This window comes from Phasianus colchicus, chromosome 2 (assembly GCF_987193195.1).
Source record: "Phasianus colchicus chromosome 2, bPhaCol1.hap1.1, whole genome shotgun sequence".
Taxonomy (NCBI): domain Eukaryota; kingdom Metazoa; phylum Chordata; class Aves; order Galliformes; family Phasianidae; genus Phasianus; species Phasianus colchicus.
In genome coordinates, this window is record NC_143437.1 from 20,257,235 (window position 1) to 20,278,529 (window position 21,295).

The window sequence follows — 21,295 nt, forward strand, 5'->3', positions numbered from 1 at the left end:
GGAACTTGCCAAGCCTCCCCAGAGCTTTCTGTAAGCTGCAGGCAATCTCTTCCATAAATTTCTGTAGATGGAGTGCTGCTTCTATGGCCTCCTTCCTTCCAGAGAGTAAAATCTGCTACTGTTCCCAGGTATGCAGCATTGTGAACAGTTATCTTTAAATGTTTAGCCCCTAAAGCAAGGCTTACTGGTAAGCTAACCTTCCTGTCGTGGATTTCAGTGTGCATCTGCAGTTGTTTGTCAAGGACAGTCTTTACTCCCACCTTCTCAGAAGCACTCATGGGGAAATGCCTTGGTCTCAGGGGATAGGAGAAGACAGAGGCCAATCCTGTTTAGACCAGTCCAAAACCAGTGAACCATTGATCCAAACGAAAAGGAACAGACATTTTTAGCTGGTCAACAATCCTGATTTTGGCACTGCCAGCTTGGCTCCTGTGCTTAGTGATTCCTTCTGTCTAGCTTCAGCTTCCCCATAGCATCAGACATCCATGTTGTGCATTCTTGACACTCACCCTTAAGTCTCTATAAACAGGAGGTTATTGTCTTAATTCTTCATTTTTTTTTCTATATTAGATAGTTCTCATAAGCCACCAATGACTTTTCTACCTCAGCTCATGTAGCCTTGAGCCAATTGCTTTGACATCCTCCATCCCCTAGGCCAAATTACAGTTGCCACTGCAATTTCTGTTGCCCTCCAGCCTCCCTTCCTAGTGTGTTATAAAGAGATGTTACCTTTCCTATCCAGCTCTGCTGGATTAATCTGCTCAATTCAAACTGGCCAGAAAAAAGTCAGCTCTTATTTGTCTGTGTGGTACTATTGGGTAGGCTAAGCACAGCAACACTTGTGACTGCAGACCTTAAGGCTACTTAATGATAATCTTTCAATAAGATGTAGAGCAGTTTCTTAGGAGCACTGATGTCTGCAGGACATGACAATGAATTGATCTCCTGTGAATTTAAAGTATTAATATGAATATGAATTCCAAACTGTGAATATCATGTTGGTTGTATATTCTTTTGGAAAAATGCTTGAACTACAATGCTCTGAACTACAACTGAAGTCACCGAAAAGAATATAGTTTGAAAATTGAAAGATAAGGTATTTTACTAAGTGTTGCAAACTAATAATTCGTAACTTTGTCAATGCAGTTTTATTCCCACAAATAACTCAGGTTAGAATGTTTATGTGGGATAAACTGTGAATCACAGAATGGCCAGGGTTGGAAGGGATCTCAAGGATCATGAATCTCCAACCCTCCCTTGACACATGCAGGGCCACCAACCTCCTCATTTAATGCTAGACCAGGCTGCCCAGGACCCCATCCAATCTGGATAAAATAAAAATAAATAAAAGTCTTTGTTGCATATGAATTATTTTAGGTCTATGGCAATTGGAAAGGCCCTGTTACTGTGTTCTATAGGATCTGTAGGGCCTGTTACTGATGAAATTAGGGAGATGGGATAAGTGAATTTTTTAAATTTAAAAAATCCATACCTTCTGGGCTCCCCAAATCCTTTTACACCAGATGAACGAATAAAGGATTATGTAATCTGCCCATGTCATTCGCCTATTCCTTTGCCTACCACTTATCCATTCAGATTGGTAATGTCACTGAGAACTACAATGATTCAACTGCTTTGACATAGTCTGCAGGAGTCTAACAGGGTGATCTCAGAATGGGGCAGCCAAATTAGTGGATATACTTGCATTTGGCTAAGAGGGAAAATATTTTTATCTACATTTTCTAGGGTGCAGCATGATACTTCTCATGCTGTCTTTTTGAAGGGTTTCAGGACAGGCATTCAACTTGTCTGTGGTTATGCCTCATAAAAAGCTAGTGCTCTGGGATGCTTAAGAACAGTCCAAATCAGTGACTGGAGTCAGACATAGTACCATAATTAAATATTGGTAGGGTTTTTCCCCTCACACCTATGGCTGTATTAATCCTACCTGAGAAGATGTCCTGAGAAGGAGTTTTTTTCCCTTGGCTCTGTTTATTTGTGGAGCTCCATATTATGAGAACAATGAAAGCAACTCAAGCACTTTTTCATAGATGCCTTCTGAAGATGCCTGCTGCTTGCTATTGATTAAGTAGGGACCTTAGGTGGCCTGATTCCTGGCTGATTGCCCCATTTATATGAGATGAAAACAGGCCTTAGGGCTTCTAGAGTAATCTAAGTTGAATTTTATTTAATCTATGAGCCTAGAGGCGCAAAGTGACACTTGTCATTTTTTATCATGTCTGTAATTACTTTATGTGCTGTGACAGAGACATTTTGGAAGTATTCTCTGGAAAATTTCCTCATCTGCATACCCAGTCAGAGTGCCGCTGCCCTGGAAGTCATCCCCGGGTACACCCTTTGATACAGAGGTACTGCATCCCTAATGGTGCAGATGATACCACTAATGACAGAGTGCTGAGACTGGATGCAGAAGCCCATCCTCTGCATTACATCAATGATGATGATATTGGAACCACCTGGATTTCATCTGTGTTTGCTAATGCTACAGGTCTGGATCATGGTGTTTCTATCACAATAGATTTACAAAATGGACAGTATCAGGTAATGAGAAGATCACATTTGCTATTTGTTAATCCTATCTAGGAAGAGATTTCATATTCACTTTGTTTAAAATGTTGGCGGAACTCAAACTTTAAGCATAAAGATATTTTCCTTAAGATGCCAGAAAGAAAAATTCTATTATCAGCAGGAGGCAGTGCCCTATCATTTTTGCTATGGAGTTTTTCTTTTGATGTCCCTTAACTGTTGTTTTAAGCAGTAATCTGGGCTAGGTATACCTGTGTGAGTGTCCTGTTTGAAGTCATCAATACTTAGAAATGATTGCTGTCTTTTAACTTGATTTTTTTTTTTTTTGTAAATTTCAGTTTGATTTTTGTGAATTTCTACTTCAATTTTATCTTGAAATGGGAGATGAAATTTTTGTGTTCTTAGATATAAAACTGACTGCAGTCAAATGAAGTTTTAAGTCTGTAGCACACTGGCACATCATAAAAAATCTTATGTAGCCTAAGTTTTTTTCTTTGTTGTTAATGCAGAAAAGGTAAAGAATATGATGGCAGGTTTTGGCCACATAAATAAGAACTAATCTGTTATTTAAAAGTCAGTTCAGATATATGTGAAGCTTTAAAACTGATTCGGCTTATATAAATTTCAACATTACATACTAAGGGAAGTCCTTGTTGGCACAATATAGGTACAGGCTGGATACCTAAGTGACAACAGATTCCTTAAGTGTCATTCATTTTTGTCAAAATTAATATCAGAATAACAAATTATGGATGACTTTGTATTTCAATTTCAAATGGCCTTCAAGCAAACAAGAGTTTTGATGCAGCAGTTCAGTTGCTTTCTAATGTCTGAGGAACAAAAAGCTTAACAAAATCTGTTTTCAAATTCAAGACTATGTATGGACTGAAATGCTGGTTTTGTATTCTGAAGATGTTAAAATAGACTTTTGTCACATTGAAATAAAAAAGTAGTGTTGAAATTCTAATTATTCTGTAATACAGTCATTAATATCAATTCATACATTTGCTATCTTCTTGTAGGTATTCTATATTATACTACAGTTCTATAGCCCGCACCCTGAAGCAATAAGAATTGAAAGGAAAAAAAGAGATGATCTCAACTGGGAAGACTGGCAGTATTTTGCTAAAAATTGCAGTATTTTTGGAATGGATAACAATGGATCTCTAGAAAAACCAGACTCTGTCAACTGTCTCCAGCTTCCTAGGTATGAGTGGATATTATCTTCTTATTACAGATGCTCTGAACAGGTAGCATCCTGACACAATTCATTTCCATGACCTACTGAGATAGAATCTTTTAATTTGGTATACTCATTTATTATAGGCTGCTAGGTATATAAAAGATCCAAAATCTGACCTTTTGATTGAAGATCACCAAAAGGTCATCTGTCATTTTTATCAGATTTCAGACATTGAGGAATGTGACACAACTGACTATCTTATTTTTTGAGCTAGACTTCTGAAATTGTGTATGTTTGTGTTGTGTGGGACTGTTATTGTCAGTAGAATTAGGGAACAGTGAGATAAAGAGTGGAGAAAGACACAGTTATAATGGATTTGTTGTACCTATGCAGGGAGTATGAACATATTCCTTTTGATCAATTATTCCATGATTCCACGATCTCTGAGTCCGCAACTTCTTCTGGAGCTTAGAAAAGTGGACAAAAACTTAAGAACAAAATGCAGTCACTTGACCTTACTACTAATCATGCAAAACGTGAGAAATAGGTTCAAAATTGTAACTTTAAGATTTTCAATTTTTCTAAGCAAGAATAAGACTAAAATCTCAGGAGTGAGCCAAGAAAGGTCATTACTTCAGGAACAAGTTGCAAACCTTTTAACTAGACTGTTAGCATGTGTAACTTTAAAAAAAAATCCATTTTAACTTGTTATATATAAATATGTAACTTATAATACATAATATATTTAGTTTTATACACATGTGCACATATATATACACAGACAAATCTTTGCCACTACAGGTATTCAAATTCACTATTTCTTGCCTAATTTCGGATGGCAGACAGTATTTGGCTAATTTATTACTTGGCTGGAAAACAGTAAGAAAATACAGTACCAGGTGCTGTAGGCATTGTTTTTTCCCCTTTTTTCTGTTTCACTTCTAGTGCCTTCCTAAGACTATTCAAGTGACTGCACCTTTGTTCTCCAGGAGTTCAGAATTCTGTAGAGAATGCAGAAATACTTGTTTAAAAGTTAAGGAATGTACTCTGTAAATGGTGAGGATTCTGTGTACTGAAAGAAGGGCTAATGTTGGAATAATGCTCTGTCTGTTTTCCACCCCACCACATGCTTCTAAGTGCCAAGATGTGACCAAGCTGTCAGTGGAGGTTTTAGAAAAGAGTGTACCTTTGTGGACAAAATTTCTTAGAATGGCCTGGAGGACAAGTGACCTTGGCTTTGACATCCTTACTGTAGCTCAAAACTTCATAGTTTGGTAGCCATGAGTTAGTGCCTAATGGACTTTTTAGTTTCCTTGAGGAAATGAAAGTTAAGGCTGTTTATTTCCTCCTATATCTTGTACTGCCTCTGTAAGTCAGGAGTCAGTCATTTATCCAATTATCAGAGGCTTTTGTATCTTTGCTTATTCTGAATGTAGGCTGATTCACGGTTTAATTTATCTTGCTTTACTGTTTTTCTGAGAAGCTGCATGTAGAAACTAAGATTTTGATAACTTGTTTATGTAGGTGATGCCGGCCTTACAGTTTTGCTGTTCCTTCTGGTACTTCCATACCAAGATTGTTGTTCATCAACTATTTGTACAATCCTTAACATTTCCATTACAGCTCTCTGTGTCAAGGAAGAGAAGCGTAGCATTTAATTTTCTATGGAGGGATTGAGAGGAAGCATTCCCCCCAACGGAACACACAAATATATTCCACAGAGATTTTTTGTTAAGCATTGAGCTGGACAGGGACACAGTAAATTCGAAAACTCTTCATAAGGACAGAGTAAGACTCAGCAGACCCAGCATAACTACGATTTGTTATTCTGAGGTGAAGAAAATTAATTTTGAATATTGTATGTCAATACCAAATGATATCTGTGGATGCCAATTTTTAATGTGTAGGTATGCAAAGAAGCAGACATTCTTGGGTACAAGTTCTACTTGTTAAGCTCTGCCACTGTGAGATATAACTCATACCAAAATGTAAGTGTGAGATCTGTGTGTTTTTGTTTCCTCAACATTTGCTTGACTTCTGAGGAATGTCTTTCCTCTTGGACTTAATCATACAGTTTTATTCTGAATCCCCCGGATTTCACTAAGCTCTCTTTCACTGTGCTCACTGGAAGGTATAATGTACTGTATTTATAACTCTGCTCACTCATAGTAGTAAAATAATATATTCCAGTGACTCTAAAATTCAAAGCATAACTATCTGTAGTTTTTCTTAATGTGTTCAGCAGATAAATAACAATGTGGGCTTCTTAATTGTATTAGTCATCAGAAGGAATTCTTTGTAATTCAAGCATAGTTCATATTTCTTAGAGACTCTATTAAACTTCAAAAAAAAAAAAAAAATAGTGCAGATGCCACTGTATCAGTGTTCTACTTCATTCATATTTTGAAGTTGTCTTTTAGATGATTCATTTAAATAGGAAACTTAGGGTCCAGAGAAGAGTGTGGCAGTCTGGGGAAAACAGACATTTAAAGTATGTTTTCTTTATCTTCCTTGAATTTTAATAACTAGGAATTCTGTGGCATAAGAACTTTACTCAGAATCCATAAAAAAAAAAACTATGTACCATAATATGGAGACCTTCTCCAAGGGGAAAAAAGATAGAGGAATGGAACCTGTAACATATGTCATTTTGGTTTTCATTTGTCTTTCTTTCCTTTATTTAAACAGCTTTACTCCGTATTCTCATGGTAATTTAACTTTTAGTGTTCTTACTCCGGAACCAAATCACCGACCTGGTTACAATGATTTTTACAATACTCCAACTCTCCAAGAATTTGTGAAAGCTACACACGTGAGGATTCATATGCGTGGCCAGTATCATACTGATGAGTCTTGGGTAAATTTTAGGCATAGATACTATGGAGTTAATGAAGTTACAGTCAGTGGAAGGTAGGTGTTACTGAAACTCTTCCTATCACTGCCTCCAACCGCTAAAGCTGTGCGAAGTATGCAATTGCTTGCCTAAAATTTCTTGAGGTTGCTCTCCTTTTACATTTATGAATAAGAGGGCAACTTGGTCTGAAGGAGTACATCAAGTTTGAAATGATTAGTGTGCAGCTTTTTTAAAGCATCTGCTCACGTGTTATTTTAAAATTAATATTTACTATAAAAATCTATCAAAAGCAATCCTTTCCTTGGAATTACCTGTGCTTCTAGGCAAAGGCTTGTGATTGAAACCACAGCTTGTGCTTCACTTCAGTAGCTCTTTCAAGTTTCATTATAGACATGACAATTTCAACAGTTGTAATACACAGCTCATTCTTTGTTTTAGCTTCAATTGTCCATTAAAAGTGGACAGCTGTGAGAGTTACATTATCTGTGACTGACAACTGTATTGTATATGATGTGTTCTGTCTTGTGAAAGGACTAATTATGCCCTGTAAATAACATGCAAATTTGGCAATGAAATATTTCCATGAAACACATGGTGCAGATTTTTGTTAATAAATATTACTTCTGAAATTCTTTTGAGAGAAAGCACCCCATCAAAGTTCACATTTACCTTGTGCTAATGTTTTCATTATTGATTTATGTTTTACTAAAACAACTACAATCTTCTTGATTATGCCATAGTGAAATTATTTCAGGAGTTATTTCAAGAGTGGTTTCTAAAGCAATGCTATGCCTCCAGAAGATCTGCCATTCAGATAGTGATTGTTACTTTCTATGAAGTAGTACTTTATAAAGGTTTTATTTTAATAAAAATTGGCATTTTAACTGAGGTCAAGTGATCTACATTATTATGCTAGATATAGTTAAGATACCATAAAGTATAGCCATATTGTAAGGGTTAACGTTGATGAAAAATTAACCTATTATAAATGCATATTATATATTGAAATACAGTTTTCATTACTTATTATGTAAGGTAAAAGTAGCTGTGATACATGATGGCTTTAATTTTCTTGGACAGCAGTTCTTGATACTCACAAATATGTTCAACAGTCATTTTTTATAAGTTACTGTAGTAAAGAACATTCTCTTGAGTTTATTATGAACAAATAATAAACGAGCCAGACTGTTTTTCATAAAACAAAATTATCTTCATGATCATGTTATATATCATTGCAGAGGTGTTCCAGGTGTTCCATGTGTTCAGTTATTCTTTGCTACATCTTGTTCTTTTAGGTGTAATTGCCATGGCCATGCTGATAATTGTGACACAGCGATGGAACCATACAGGTGTCTGTGCATCAAGGAAAGCTATACAGAAGGAAATAATGTTAGTCGTATTTTGTGTCTACTTCACCTATGTACTGTCAAATCTAGTATTTTAGAACTAGAAATGTGAACATATGTATGTTACTGTTTTCCTAATTTTCATAGGAAAAGTTGCTATAGTAGGCTTTATATTAAATTCAGAAAATACGTGCACACAAAAAAAAGCCAAATAACCATTTTGGTTTTAATACCTTTGTCCTGGTTTCTGAGGCAGTGCTGATCGCATACGGAAGTTTTGGTTGTTGCTAAGTGATGGGAGTTTTACTGGGAGTCTTATTCAATATTTTGACTCAAATCATGGATCCAGGCAGTCTTGTTTTAAAACATTGAAAATTGAGTTTTGAATTTACATATTTGTTTAAAGACAGTCTGGAAATGCTGATTGTCCATTTATTTTACAGTCATATATAGGATTTGGCTATCCTTAAAATACTCTATAGTAGTTTCACAATTGTTCTAATGAAAGGTCAACTTTCATACTTTAATGCTGCATATTTTCAGTCAGCAGCTGGTAAGGTTAAACCTCCTGTTGGAACTAGATTTCAAAGGACATATTAAATAACAAACAAAAACAAGTTGATACCATCTAGACAACGCATTCTTACCCCTGCTTTGCTCTTAATAACAGCATTTCTCTATAATAAGGGTTTTTGTGAAATACAGTGTGTAGCTGAAACTTGTCAAGTTGCAGAACTTTAATTTCTCAACTAATTTTGCGGTTCTTGGTCAGGGAGAACCAGAACGAGTATCTCCAGTATAAGACATTTACAAAAAAAAAAAAAGCTGAACACTTTCTTGTGAGATGAGAGACAAGCTCCATGAGGTTTTCTCCTCTTTCCTAGTTTGGCCTCTCAAAATCTGCAAATAATTTCTTATCCTCTCTTCCCATAGTCCCAAATTTCATGCCCACATATTTATTTTTCAAAGCACGTTGTTTATTACTTAAAGACAGAAATCTCCCATGGTGTGTCAAATATCATAGCATGGTGATGTAAATAACTAAAAGATCATTTTTAATGAATTATGCAGGTTTTTATTACCTGGTATTGCTTTGCTGTGCAACAGCTATCCAGATGTATATGCCAGATGAATTCAAGATGGTAATTTTAACTGTATTAAGTGTAAATGTGACAAGGACATTACTCTACCATATGTTAAGAGCTTGTCAAGGGATCTTAAATTTCTGGTCCAAGATACTCTAAAAAATAATCTTCTCAGTTCTGATGACTCACTTCTAGGAAAGTTTGAAAATTAAAGGACACTACTCACAGTGCCATTTCTTCTCAAATGTTAGCCGTGCTCCCTCCCCTCCCCACACCAACTCCTCCACACATGAAGAAAAGTTTGCATTTAGAAAATTCCTTCAATTTAGCACAAATGCTTGAGATTCAAAATTTAAAAAATAAAAATAAAAATAAATGGTCTGAGAAACACAGGTATGTCTATGAAACAGCTTTATCAATTATCAGTGATAGTCAAAAACTATAATGGATTTTGATTGTCTTCAACATGTTTGCCTTACAAAGATCAGAACTTTTAAGTTGTTTGGAATTCATCTAAACTCTGAAAAATTCAAAGTAATGATATATTCACAAATACAAATTCTATTTTATTGCTAATTCACTTTATTTCATCTTTAGTAGAAACTGACATCATAATAGAATCATATAGAATCACAAGGTTGGAAGGAACTGACAAGATCATCTAGTCCAACCATCCTTCCATTGCCGTTATTACCACAAGCTACTAAACCATATTTTGTAGCTCCTCATCCAGACTCCTCTTGAATGTTGCCAGGGATGGCAACTCCAATACCTCCCTGGGCAGGCCAATCCAGTGTCTGACCACTCCCTGAGAGAAAAACATTTTCCTTATGTCTAATCTAAATCTCCTCTGGTACATTCAGCTTCTTCATTTAGTTTGTTCTGTAAATGTCTTATGACTATTTTAGGAATTAGCGTGGCCTCATAGGAGTCAAAACTGAAGCACAGTGTCTTCATCTTGGCAACATTTATACACAATTTATAGACAGGAGTATACAATCAAAAACTTTGTGCTGTTACATGAAAAGTTTGAGACAGGCCATGAAAAGAGCAAGACAATAAAAAAATGTCAGCCTTTCTTTACAGCCTGAGACCCTCCTTTAAATTGATGATGCAGAACTTCATGCAGAAAGGTAATGGCAAATTGTATAGGAGTAGTTATGGAAATGACGATAATAGAAAATAGAATTTTAAAGCAATAAAACAACTCTGAATATTTGAGAGGATATGAATGGAGGTGAGGGTGTGACTGGACACAGTAAAAGCTTCAGGTCTTCAGAGTTTTTAATATTAATGATATTAAACATATACTGTCTCAAAACCAGATATGACATGTTGGTTTGACAAAAATGGGATAACTAAGCCCTTTAATGCTGTTACAATATGTTGTTGTGTAAGAAGCAATCTAAATCTTAGTTAAAAGTCAGCATGTTTAATCATGTCAGGTGTTGGAATTAACAGTACCTGAGCATCTGTAAATACGAAGTATAATAACTGGTCACTCAGTGACCTCTTGCTAAAGCAAGCAAGTAAAACATATCCTTTTTGGTACGCTATATGCCATAATTTGTTTATAGAGATGGACCTGATAGGCAACTGGTCATATTAAAATAAAATAAGCTGATGATGATTGACTCGTGTTTTAGAAACAGAAAGCAGAAAGACCTAGTCCAATAGCCTTACACGCCTGAAAACTTTGAATAACTTTTGACGTGTCAGTGCAAGTTATGGGTTTGTCCATGAATCCATCCTTGGAAAACTGTTGTAATTTCACAGTTCAAAGACCCAGGCTTCTAAAACAAATTGTGTATGAGTGTCACTGAGATAGTGAAAGAACTTGTTTCTGTCTCAGACACCTTGTGATTTGTTGCACCTGTGCTGATATGTTGAAGGAACTGTGAAGTAGTTGTTACTCCATATATATTTTCATTTGAGGTTTTTGTTTTACTTAATAAGAGATATGAGGTCATAGGCAGATAGTAACTAGCATTATGACTGTCATTGCTGTCACTGCTGTGTTTCAGAAGCTAGAAAGGGCTGTTACAGTCTGAACATATTTTCCAGGGGCTTGTGTACTGTGTAGGATATGTATTTCATTTAATGTGAAAGGAAACTCAGAAACAACTGGCCCGGTGTGTCAGTGTTGCTGAGAGCAGCTGTTGTAAATCATTCTGCTGTTATGTTTATTGAATTTATAGGGGTTTTTACCATTTTCTTTATGAATGCTGAAGTAATTAGCTATTGTCTGTTTCCTGTTACTATTTAAAAAGTCCCACGCAACAGCTTCCTAAAACATAAATTAACCCTAGAATACCTAGTGAGTGTGGCTATATCACTGTGAAAATGAAATTTGCAATTGAATATCCTGACCAACTCAAAGCTTTAGTAAACCGGAATGCATGCGAAGCTCATCAGATGTAAAGTATGTCTTCTCCCTCTCTTCATAATTTTTTAATTTATTATTTACTGAAGTCCTATAGAGTTGGAGTCTAGAAGAGAGTTACATGGAATTGATGCTTGATTTCAAAATCACTTTGAATTTTAATTCTGGAAGACTTAAGTGTGAATTAACTTGCTGAGCAGCCTGATTGTTAGAATTACTGTGTCTGTATGTGTTTTGATTTTGTAGACTTTGGTGTGGCTTCATTCAACTTCATCATAATAAGTACAGGTGAAAGAGGAGTTGAGTAGAAATATATCTTATGCTGCTTGACAATGTCTATACCAATGTCTGAGATCTCAGTTGTGTCCCATTTTTGGAATCTGGCATTCTAAACAATATCACTTATGTTCTTTGTCAGTAAAGTTCTTTGCTGGTCAATTTATCACTCAAAACAGCTGTTGTAATCTGTTAAAAGGTACTCTTTGGCATCTGGGACCTTTCTAGCTGACGAGAATCACTGGTGTATTTTAAATACTCTTTAAAGAGCTGCACTTAAAAGGAAGCAAAATATTTTTAGAAATTAAGGTACACATAGTCTTGTGACATAATACTGTAAGATTTCATTTCTGTTCTATCTTTCTCAATCACTTGGAGTCATTTTAAGAATTCTAGCTTTTTTTCCTAATCAGACCTGGGTTTTTGAGTTTAAAAGCAGTTCAATCTTCTTTGGGGAGTTCTCAAGAGAAAGGTATAGTTCAAAGCTCTGGCTAATGCGCAGTCTTTACAAGTAGTTAAATGCTGTTGTGAGAGTGCTGTGGGTAAGCCAAGAGGAAATTTAGACAGCTGTCTTCAGAATAATATTAAGATACACTGAAATAGATATTGCCTAAAATACTTATTTACTCTTATTTTGTTAAAGAAGTAAGATGGAGTGTAAGAAGGAAAATAATGTGATTAACTACCATATTATACTCAAAACTTGTAGGACAGCTTAAACATAAATAGTTAGGTTATGCATACAATGGATTTTTTCAATAATGCAGTCTTCCAAAAGAGAGAGAGTAGCATTCTAGACTTAGATTCATAGAATCATTAAGGTTGGGAAAGATCTCTAAGGTCATCTAGCCCAACTGTCCACCTACTACCAATATTATTCATTAAACCATATCCCTAAATACTACATCTACCCTTTCCTTAAACACCTTCAGGGGATGGTGACTCCACAGTCTTCCTGGGCAGCCTATTTCAATGACTCACTACTCCTTATGAGAAGTTTTTCCTAATATCCAGCCTGAACTTCCCCTGGCGCAACTTGAGATTGTTCCCACTTGTCCTATTGCTGTTAGCTGGAGAAGAGGTTGCCCCCCTTCAGCACAGCCTTCTTTCAGGGAGATGTAAAGAGCAGTGAGGTTACCCCTGAGCTGCCTCTTCTCCAGACTAAGTGATTCCTTCATCTACTCCCCATAAGACTTGTGCTCCAGATCCTTCACGGCTTTGTTGCCTTTCTCTGGACACGTTGGGATATTTGCTGTTGTTTTTTGTTAAACTTTCTTGGAAGCCTCAGGAGATAAATGCACATTAAGAAGTGCTGGCATTTCAGGTATTCTGTACGCTGTGATCAACCACACATTTGGCAATATGTAGACCAGTGTTTCACAAGATCAAATGGTAATTGTTACTGTACCTTATAAAGGTGCAGATACTGTTTATAATGCATCCAAATAGATGCATCTCGTGAATTTAATTGTCTGTACCTCAAACATAGTAAGGCAGCATTTAGATTAGAGAACTAATCTAATATGAATTTCAGGATGTTAGCCTATGTTGAGTATCTGGTTGATTATTATTTTTTTCTTCTGCCTTTCTTCCTTGATTTTAATTTGCTGTTAAAGTACTTTAAGAAGAATAAGGAGATGAATTTTATTTTCCTACATGGTTTCTCTCTTCTTGTCTTTCATATCTTTAATGTGTAAACAGAGGAAAAGCAAATAGAGCAAAGTATATAGAGTACAACAGTTCTTTTAAGTATAAAGTAATCTTTTTATTTTATTTCAGTGTAATCATTGTTTGCCGTTGTACAATGACAAGCCTTTTCGTCCAGGTGACCAAGTTCATGCCTATAATTGCAAACCTTGTCAGTGTTACAGCCATGCAATAAGCTGCCACTATGACTTAGCAGTGGATCCTTTTCCTCAGGAATACTACAGAGGCAGCGGTGGAGTCTGCGATAACTGTCAACACAACACAACTGGTAAGTCACAAGCCTGAGAATTGACTTCTTGTTCTGTGGTCACTTTTTGGTGAAGTCTTGCATCAGCTGATAATGGTGGATAAATTAAAAGTAAATTGTATACGTCTCTATTTAAGTGAATCACTGGTTGTAGTGATATAAGCTATAGGAAAATACTTCTGAAATTTGACTGAATCTTGTAGAAAACCTATGCAAATGATATTCCAGTTATTAGAATGTTTTGTTTCAAAGCCTTTTCCATTACATGTTCTAGAGCATTTAAATCCAGAATATCAAGGCTATTTAATCAACCAGTTTAACAGATGACATATTACGTTGTCAACTTTTGCTGTAATGTCAGCTTCTTGTTTATTTTTGTGCTTACTTTGTATTCCATCTGTGTAGTATATTTTGGAATACTTCTTATTTTTAGATATTGTCATTTATTTATTTATTTATTTTGCTTTGTCTAGTAAAGGGAAAAAAGAAAATTTTCAGGTTTAGAAAAACAGTTTCAGGTTTACCAATATTTTTTTCAAAAAGAAAAATGTATATAAAAGCTGTGCCATGCAAATGCCTATAAGTGTGGTATTATATAACAGATGGAAGTTTAATGGAGTAAAACATAGTTTGTAACAGGTTCATTGTTTCATATGCTCTGGATCACTAAATTGGCAGGTAGAGATGAAAGGTGCATTAAAATGGACGTCCTGAAAATTATAGAATTCTCTCAAAGGAATAGAGTCTTTAATTTTGAATTATACAGCTAATTTTAATGAATTGGAAGCCATAATGCATAACCTTTCCTTCATGCAGGAAGAAACTGTGAGCTGTGCAAGGATTTCCATTACAGACAAGCAGGTGCAGATCTTTCAGCCATTGATGTTTGCAAACCGTGTGACTGTTACGCAACAGGCACGAAAAATAAAAGCCTCCTGTGTGACAATGTAAGTAGCTTAAATACAGAATAATGACAAAGCATTTTAAATTAGCAAAGTAGATAACAAAAAGATTTTACAAAGTGTATTTTGATGGTAACTAGTTTATAAAAACTGTTCAGCCTCTTCAAAATAAAAGTTGACTCAAACAAGAGGATGAAAGCCAAGAAAACCCAGAAAGCAATTTGAGGCATACAGCTGTGGAGTTCTTCATCTGGATCAGAAACAGATATTAAAAAAGCTTGACTGAAAAAATGAACTGGGAGATACAGTGGGAAAAATGGGGGAGACTCGATAAAGCATCAGATAGCTGTGTTAGCTGCAGTGCAGGGAGAAATGATGAAAAGGCATTAAAGAGTAGATTAATAAGGCTGGGGACTAAAGGCTGAAATGAATTACGTGAAGCAAGAAGGCATCATTTAAGGAAGCGTTTCCAAATTTGACCTGTGGAAGATGGAATCAAAGGAATAAGGACCCTACTCATGAGAATTGTCACACCACAATGCTAATTTGCAAGGAAATATGCCAAAACTGGGACAGAATACACTTTTACTGTATAATATACCATTTTCTGCAGTTCATCAAGGTTTTTTCTGCAAAGTGGTAGTTATATCGTTAAGTTCTGAGGTACAGAATTTCAGAATTGATCCATAGAATCACAAAATAAGCTATTTCTGATAGAACGATTACTCGTCAAATGTAGTTAGTATTATTAATATAGATGATTTAGAGGATTTGTGAAAGGCCTTTCTGCAACACTCCCATCTCCATTATTTGGTCTGATCTTGAAAAACTCTATCCTTGTTCTGTTCACCTACTTCATTCTGCTGTTGGTAGGAAGTACGTGCTATGATGTGTAGCATTTCTCACATAAGGTCTCAGTTCTCATACACATGTACACTAAGTTAATTTGCGGATTAGTGTGTAAAGTCATTTGTATGTTAAAGTTCAGACTAACATAGTAACAAACTTTGAAATTATAATGTTGATAGTAATGAGAAGGATTTTAGAAGGGTGTTGTTGTTGTAGCATATCTATGAACAGTGCATTAGGCTTTTTTTGCGGAGAGATCCTTGCTTGAGGCTGGTGGGTACAAGAGAAAATTGCTACAATGTGTTAAAATTTGCCCACTTCTGTGCTGGTTATTGGCATCTAATCAGTGCAGAAAAGATTCACATTAGTTGCGTCCTCACTGTGAACTTTTGGCACAAAATATTTCAAACCATCAGAAAGTCCAAATGAATTATTTGAGGTGCCTAAGTTTTATGAGATCAAAAGAAGAATTGGCTGCCTTTTCCTATTCTCCCTAACTATTCACACATGAGAAAATTCTGCCAGAATACTGCTGATGTGATCATTCTTGCTCTGTATAGAGAGCTGGAAATTTCTTCTGGCCCTTATACCACAATTCTTGACTCATTTCCCTGCGCTGTTTTTTACCCAGACTGCTCTACAAACACTTACATATTCAATCAGGCACAGCAATTTGTAGTCCTTTCATGATTGTTATAGTACGCCATATATAATGGCATGAAAAAAACCCATTCTTTTCCAGGGCATTTTTTTCTGGGCATAGCTGAAAGTGGTGCTATTACTTTTACTTAGTTTTTGGAAATGCCATTCAGGACTCAGTGAATTTAGATATCTTTCTTCACTCAACCTTTACTGTGTTTTTTTGTTTGTTTTCTGGTTTTTAATTTAATCATAGCATGCTTGTAAATGTGTATCATATACTTATTGGTGCAAATAAACTGTACTTTACTGCACAGGATATTGGTCAGAGTTGCACATGACTAACTGCCTCATCTCAGTGTGATGGCTGTATTGTCTCATTGCAAGAAAACCTACTTTAAAGCATGAAGATGAACAAAATGATAATTATTGCTTTCTTTGAATGGTCAAATGACATTCTAGTGAGATCAAGTCTGTTATTCAACAGCCTTCAGATTTTGCTTTTCTATATACTCCCTAAATATTGCTATTTTGAATTTCTTTGTACATTTCCCTCAATTTTGAATCCATTTTATTTTAACATAGTAGATAATCTAGCTGGTGTTTATATATGCATACATATTTTAAACCAGGGTAGACTTTTAGATATTTCTTTGGAGTTGAAAATTTCTTTGTTCCAAAATTAGAGTGAGTATTCCTGTGTTCTCATTTTTCCACCTACATATTTTTCAACCAATTTAGTGTGATTGAAAATAAATAAACTGAAATGTATGTTATATGAGAACATCAGGTAAAGCAGCTATTAAGGGCATTTCAGTCAATAGATGGTCTGAATGGAAAAGGATGCAAATGTAAACTACTACTAGGGTCAGTGAACAGCTTGTGTTCATCCTAGCTAATGGAGACAACAAGAAATCAAATTATAAAAGACTATGTATGAATTTTGGATTTGCCTTTATGGAAGGGTTGTAATCTTAATAAGTTGAAGGAGAAGGAGCCTTTTATGTCAAATAATTTCTGCATGGTTTTATACCATGGAAATGCTGCTTTTCAGTGATATTTTGTAAAAATGATTTGGGGGACTTGGCCTGGAATGTTGTGGGCGGAGAAGAAACACTTCATTTTACATTTTGAGCAATTGTAGCAGAAATCCTCTGACTTTTCAAAGTCATCTTAAGTGATGACAAGATGAGAGAGTAGGGGAGTAAAAAGGAACTTCATTATTGCTGCTTATTCAATTTTCAGTTCTCAAAGCTGACATACTGAGAATACTCACAGGTATTTGGTGGTCAGACTATTAACCTATCTGTGTGAGCCAGTACACCTTACAGTTTCCATTTCTTAAAATGAAGAAAATGAAAAGAAAATAAATTCTCAACCCTGTTGTTCCCCTCCTCCGACTTCCTGAGATTGCAGACTGTTGTTGCTTGCTGGGATCCTTGCCAGATTTGTGTTAAGTTACAAGGTAGTGGGAAGTATTTGATTAGAATTTCTATCAAGAAAGCAGTATTTTGAGATCAATACCAATCAATTGCAAAATCAGTAATGGCAGGATGAACAAAGAGAATGTAGTGCTGGACTAAACGTACACATGGATCTCCAAATGTGAGAATTAGGGCATTTCCAGCTGATGGAGGAAACATGCTTCTCTATTGGTCAAGGGTAAATAATTGAAATGAATGTGCTCGTTCTATGGGACCTGATATAGTTTTTGGACAAGAAGTTGTTGTTTTATGCTAAAAAGCAATAGATTTAGATTACATTTAAGAAATTATTAACTATGAGGGTGGTGAAGTTCTGTAACAGATGTCCCTGAGAAGATGTGGATACCTCATCCTTGAATGTTTTCAAGGCCAGACTGGATGGGGCTTTAAGCAACCTGATCTAATGAGAGGTGATTGGAACTGGAGAATCTCTGAGATTCCTTCAAACCCAAGCCATACTGTAATTCTATATAATCGTTACTATTCCAATCTTGAAAGGATGTTGGTGTTTTGCTTTTTTTTTGGTCATATGGCTTCAAAACAAGGTTTCACTGTAGTAAAATGAACTTATCAAGTGCCAAGTTTTGATTTTTTTATTTAGTGAAGTCAGTCACATCTCATGTTGTTTTCTCCAGAATTGGAAAGATTTTCTCTTAATGTATCTGGTAATGTGTTTCCTCTGGTACAGACAACAAAGATAAGTTTTTTGAAATTTGAGATATATCCAGAGAGAAGAGGTGGTTTTAACTTTCAGAAGGATTTGGTTCAGCTATTTTTTCAGTAAATTCCATGTTATAATTTATGAATACATATGGACAACAAATCTTTAGTCAGAAGATATTTCTAATTCCGTATGTACACATTGAATATCTACTAAATGAGTGCTCTGGAAAAATTGTGCTGTAAGCAATAATTGAGACAACTATATGCAATATATCACCCATTGCCTGTTTACCCATATCAGTTCAGTCCTTATATCAGTTTAGTTAACTGGATGTTGAGAGGATTCTTTAACAGGCTTTTTTTACTTTATTTTATTTTGTGATTCTAGATTTGATGAGTTAGATTAACATATTGCCCAGATAAGGAATTGTGTGACTATAGACTACAGCAACATGAACTATTAGGTATATGTAAAAGTCAGAAATCTCAAGTGGTCTGTTTCACGATTAAGGACAATAATGTTATAACTGTGATTTGTGCAGGAGGAAATTGCTTGCATACTTTTTATAACCATTTACATTCAAGGATATGGGAGTAATGTGTATTTCATTCATAAATTATAAATGACAGAAGGTATTATATGCTACCTCAGCATCAGTGATTTTTCTGTATCAAATAACAATTGTAATTATGAAGTCCCAAGACACACACTGCCACTTGGTAGTAATGTTGTGCTGGACTCATTTTCAGAGGGAACAATCTAGACAGATTATATTTTATAAGTGATTTAGTTCTAAGATGGCTGTGTTAAGAGACGAGTTGTTTCCATCTTCTTACTCCTAGGGTCAGATACAGACCTGCCAGGTGTAAGCAACAGGAGAACAAATTGCTTTTTTCTCTTATATAAGCAGTGTAATTAAAATCTATTTGTTTAAATGACTGATAGCATTTGAATTGGTTGAAGGGTTGTGGAGAGGGCAAAGTTCAATAATATCTCCAGTGCTCAACCAGTGAAATCTTGATTAATAAAATCTTTAAATATTAATTGCTACCAGTATTACCTGGATACCTAGATACTCTAGAAACGATAGTAAGCTGGTTTTACAGGTATTACCAAAATTAAATATAAATAAAAACAGTTAAGCTTTGTAAGTCAGTTTAATAATTAAGTGGTTATAGAAATGGTTTGTTCCAGTTATTTTGATGTAGGTTTCTGTACTGTGTATAATAACCTGTGTCACACTTATTTCTGTACTATTATAAATATCTGCAGCTTATACATTTTTGTAACAGTATCTATTGACATGCATTTCACAGTGCTTCTGGATTGCTTTAGTGCTGCTGTCCTGACAGAGAAATTTAAGATTTGTTTCTTTATTTTTTCCCTCTAAAATTTCACCTAGCTATTTGAAACATGTGCAGTAGGATAAAAGTCTGTGTAATATTGGATGCGTTAAGGTGGCAGGTTTTCCTTACCTGATATTCATATCCACTTATAATGCCATTCTTACTGTAGAGGACAAGGTTAGATTGAAATTATAAAATTGTATTAGTTACTTTGTATTTTGAAAACTGAACTTAAACAACTATCTCAAATTATTCTTTTTTTTTTTTGTCTTGGCTGTAGGTTCTCTTTATTTTTTTTCTGAAGACTCAGAAATTAAGGAAGAATGCCAATGGACTTTTTTTTCTTATACTTTAATCTGGTACATAGAAAGCTATCTTCAGATCTATTAAGAAACAATTTAATAAGCCTTTTTCCGTTAATGAAAACTTTAGTTTCCTGTACTTAGCCATCAGGAAAACCTTTCACTCTTTTTAAAAGTAGAAAAATGGTTGCTAATTTTACTGATTACAGGTGGAAAACTTTTTTTGTGCATAGAAGGGAGGAAACTTCTACTGGGAATTCTCTGAAGGATATTATTATCTTGCTCCTGGTGAGAATTTGCATTGTGTTCCTTGGTTAGCCAGCTATTCCTCCTTCATCCTGAAGAATTACATATCCTCTTTTGGTGGCATTTTTTTTTTATCCTGGGAAAGGGGCATGCATTTTCTGCATCTGAGTGTGATGAAAGTTACTACTACTTGTACTCCTATAATAGCTTGACACTTTAAAGTATGCTGAAAATATTGGTGGTTTTTTTTTATGCTCTTAGCACTTTGTGATCTGCATTTTTCACTTGTTGTGTCTGGAGAAGGCCGCTATCTGGTTACTTTTAGACTTCGGTTTATGTGTCTATAAGCACAGAAATGAGACTTTGATTTAGCACATTATGCTCTCTGCTGTTTATCAATAATATGAGTAAACAATTTATGGTTTTGGGACGACCTGGGACAGGAGTTTCATCTGAGTTGTCACATTTGATCTTCACCTATGGAGTTCATCTAACTCCTTTCTAAATACATTTCAAACTGTGTATCTTTCAATGCACAGGTTGCGTATAGAACACAATCTTCTTTTCTTTATAAGTGTCTTTGTGTTAATTTTGCAGGCATTCTCTCTACTGAAAATTTTATAGACATCTATTCCCTTCATCTTAGTCACCTCTTTCTGAACCAAGAAGTCTATTTTAGTCACTTTGCATTCATATCTTTGTTGTTTTACTATGCAATCTAATGCTTTAATTTTACACACATTATTAAAAATGCAATACACAATGGATTCTAGTGACAGAATAACACTTTTGGTGTAATTCTGTTGTTTTACACATAATTCCGGTATACCTTATTTAACTGTCTCAGGGATTTGATACATTTTTAGGGAGAACAAAGAAGTATAATAGCTCCTTTCTTGAGTGATAACAGATAATTTTGGAATTATCATTGCTTACGTGTAGTCAGCATTGTTTTATCTCAGGTGTTACGTTTACACTACTTGATGTAGAAGTTAATCTGACTTTTTGATCATCCATTCGATTCAGATATGCAATATTTCCAGATGTTGCTGACATAAAGAAATATGGTAGAATCATGAGGCATGATTAATCTTTGCTAAAAATGTACAAGTTTTTTTTTCCAATGTATCATGCTTAACCAATTCGGTGGCCTTCTATGGTGGAATGATGGCATTGGTGGACAAAGGGAAGGCAACCGATGTCATTTACTGGGACTTGAGCAAGGCCTTCGACAT

General features: G+C 35.2%; 1 protein-coding gene across 1 annotated transcript in view; it reads left to right on the forward strand.

Annotated features, from left to right (window-relative positions):
* USH2A (usherin) overlaps nt 1-21,295 on the forward strand; it is a 389,040-nt gene that overhangs the window by 50,387 nt on the left and 317,358 nt on the right. Inside the window, exons 6-11 of the mRNA XM_031595830.2 lie at nt 2,268-2,562; nt 3,570-3,754; nt 6,419-6,640; nt 7,880-7,973; nt 13,454-13,649; nt 14,445-14,575. Of these exons, the coding sequence (XP_031451690.2) occupies nt 2,268-2,562; nt 3,570-3,754; nt 6,419-6,640; nt 7,880-7,973; nt 13,454-13,649; nt 14,445-14,575 (1,123 nt within the window). The remainder of the gene's footprint in view (nt 1-2,267; nt 2,563-3,569; nt 3,755-6,418; nt 6,641-7,879; nt 7,974-13,453; nt 13,650-14,444; nt 14,576-21,295) is intronic.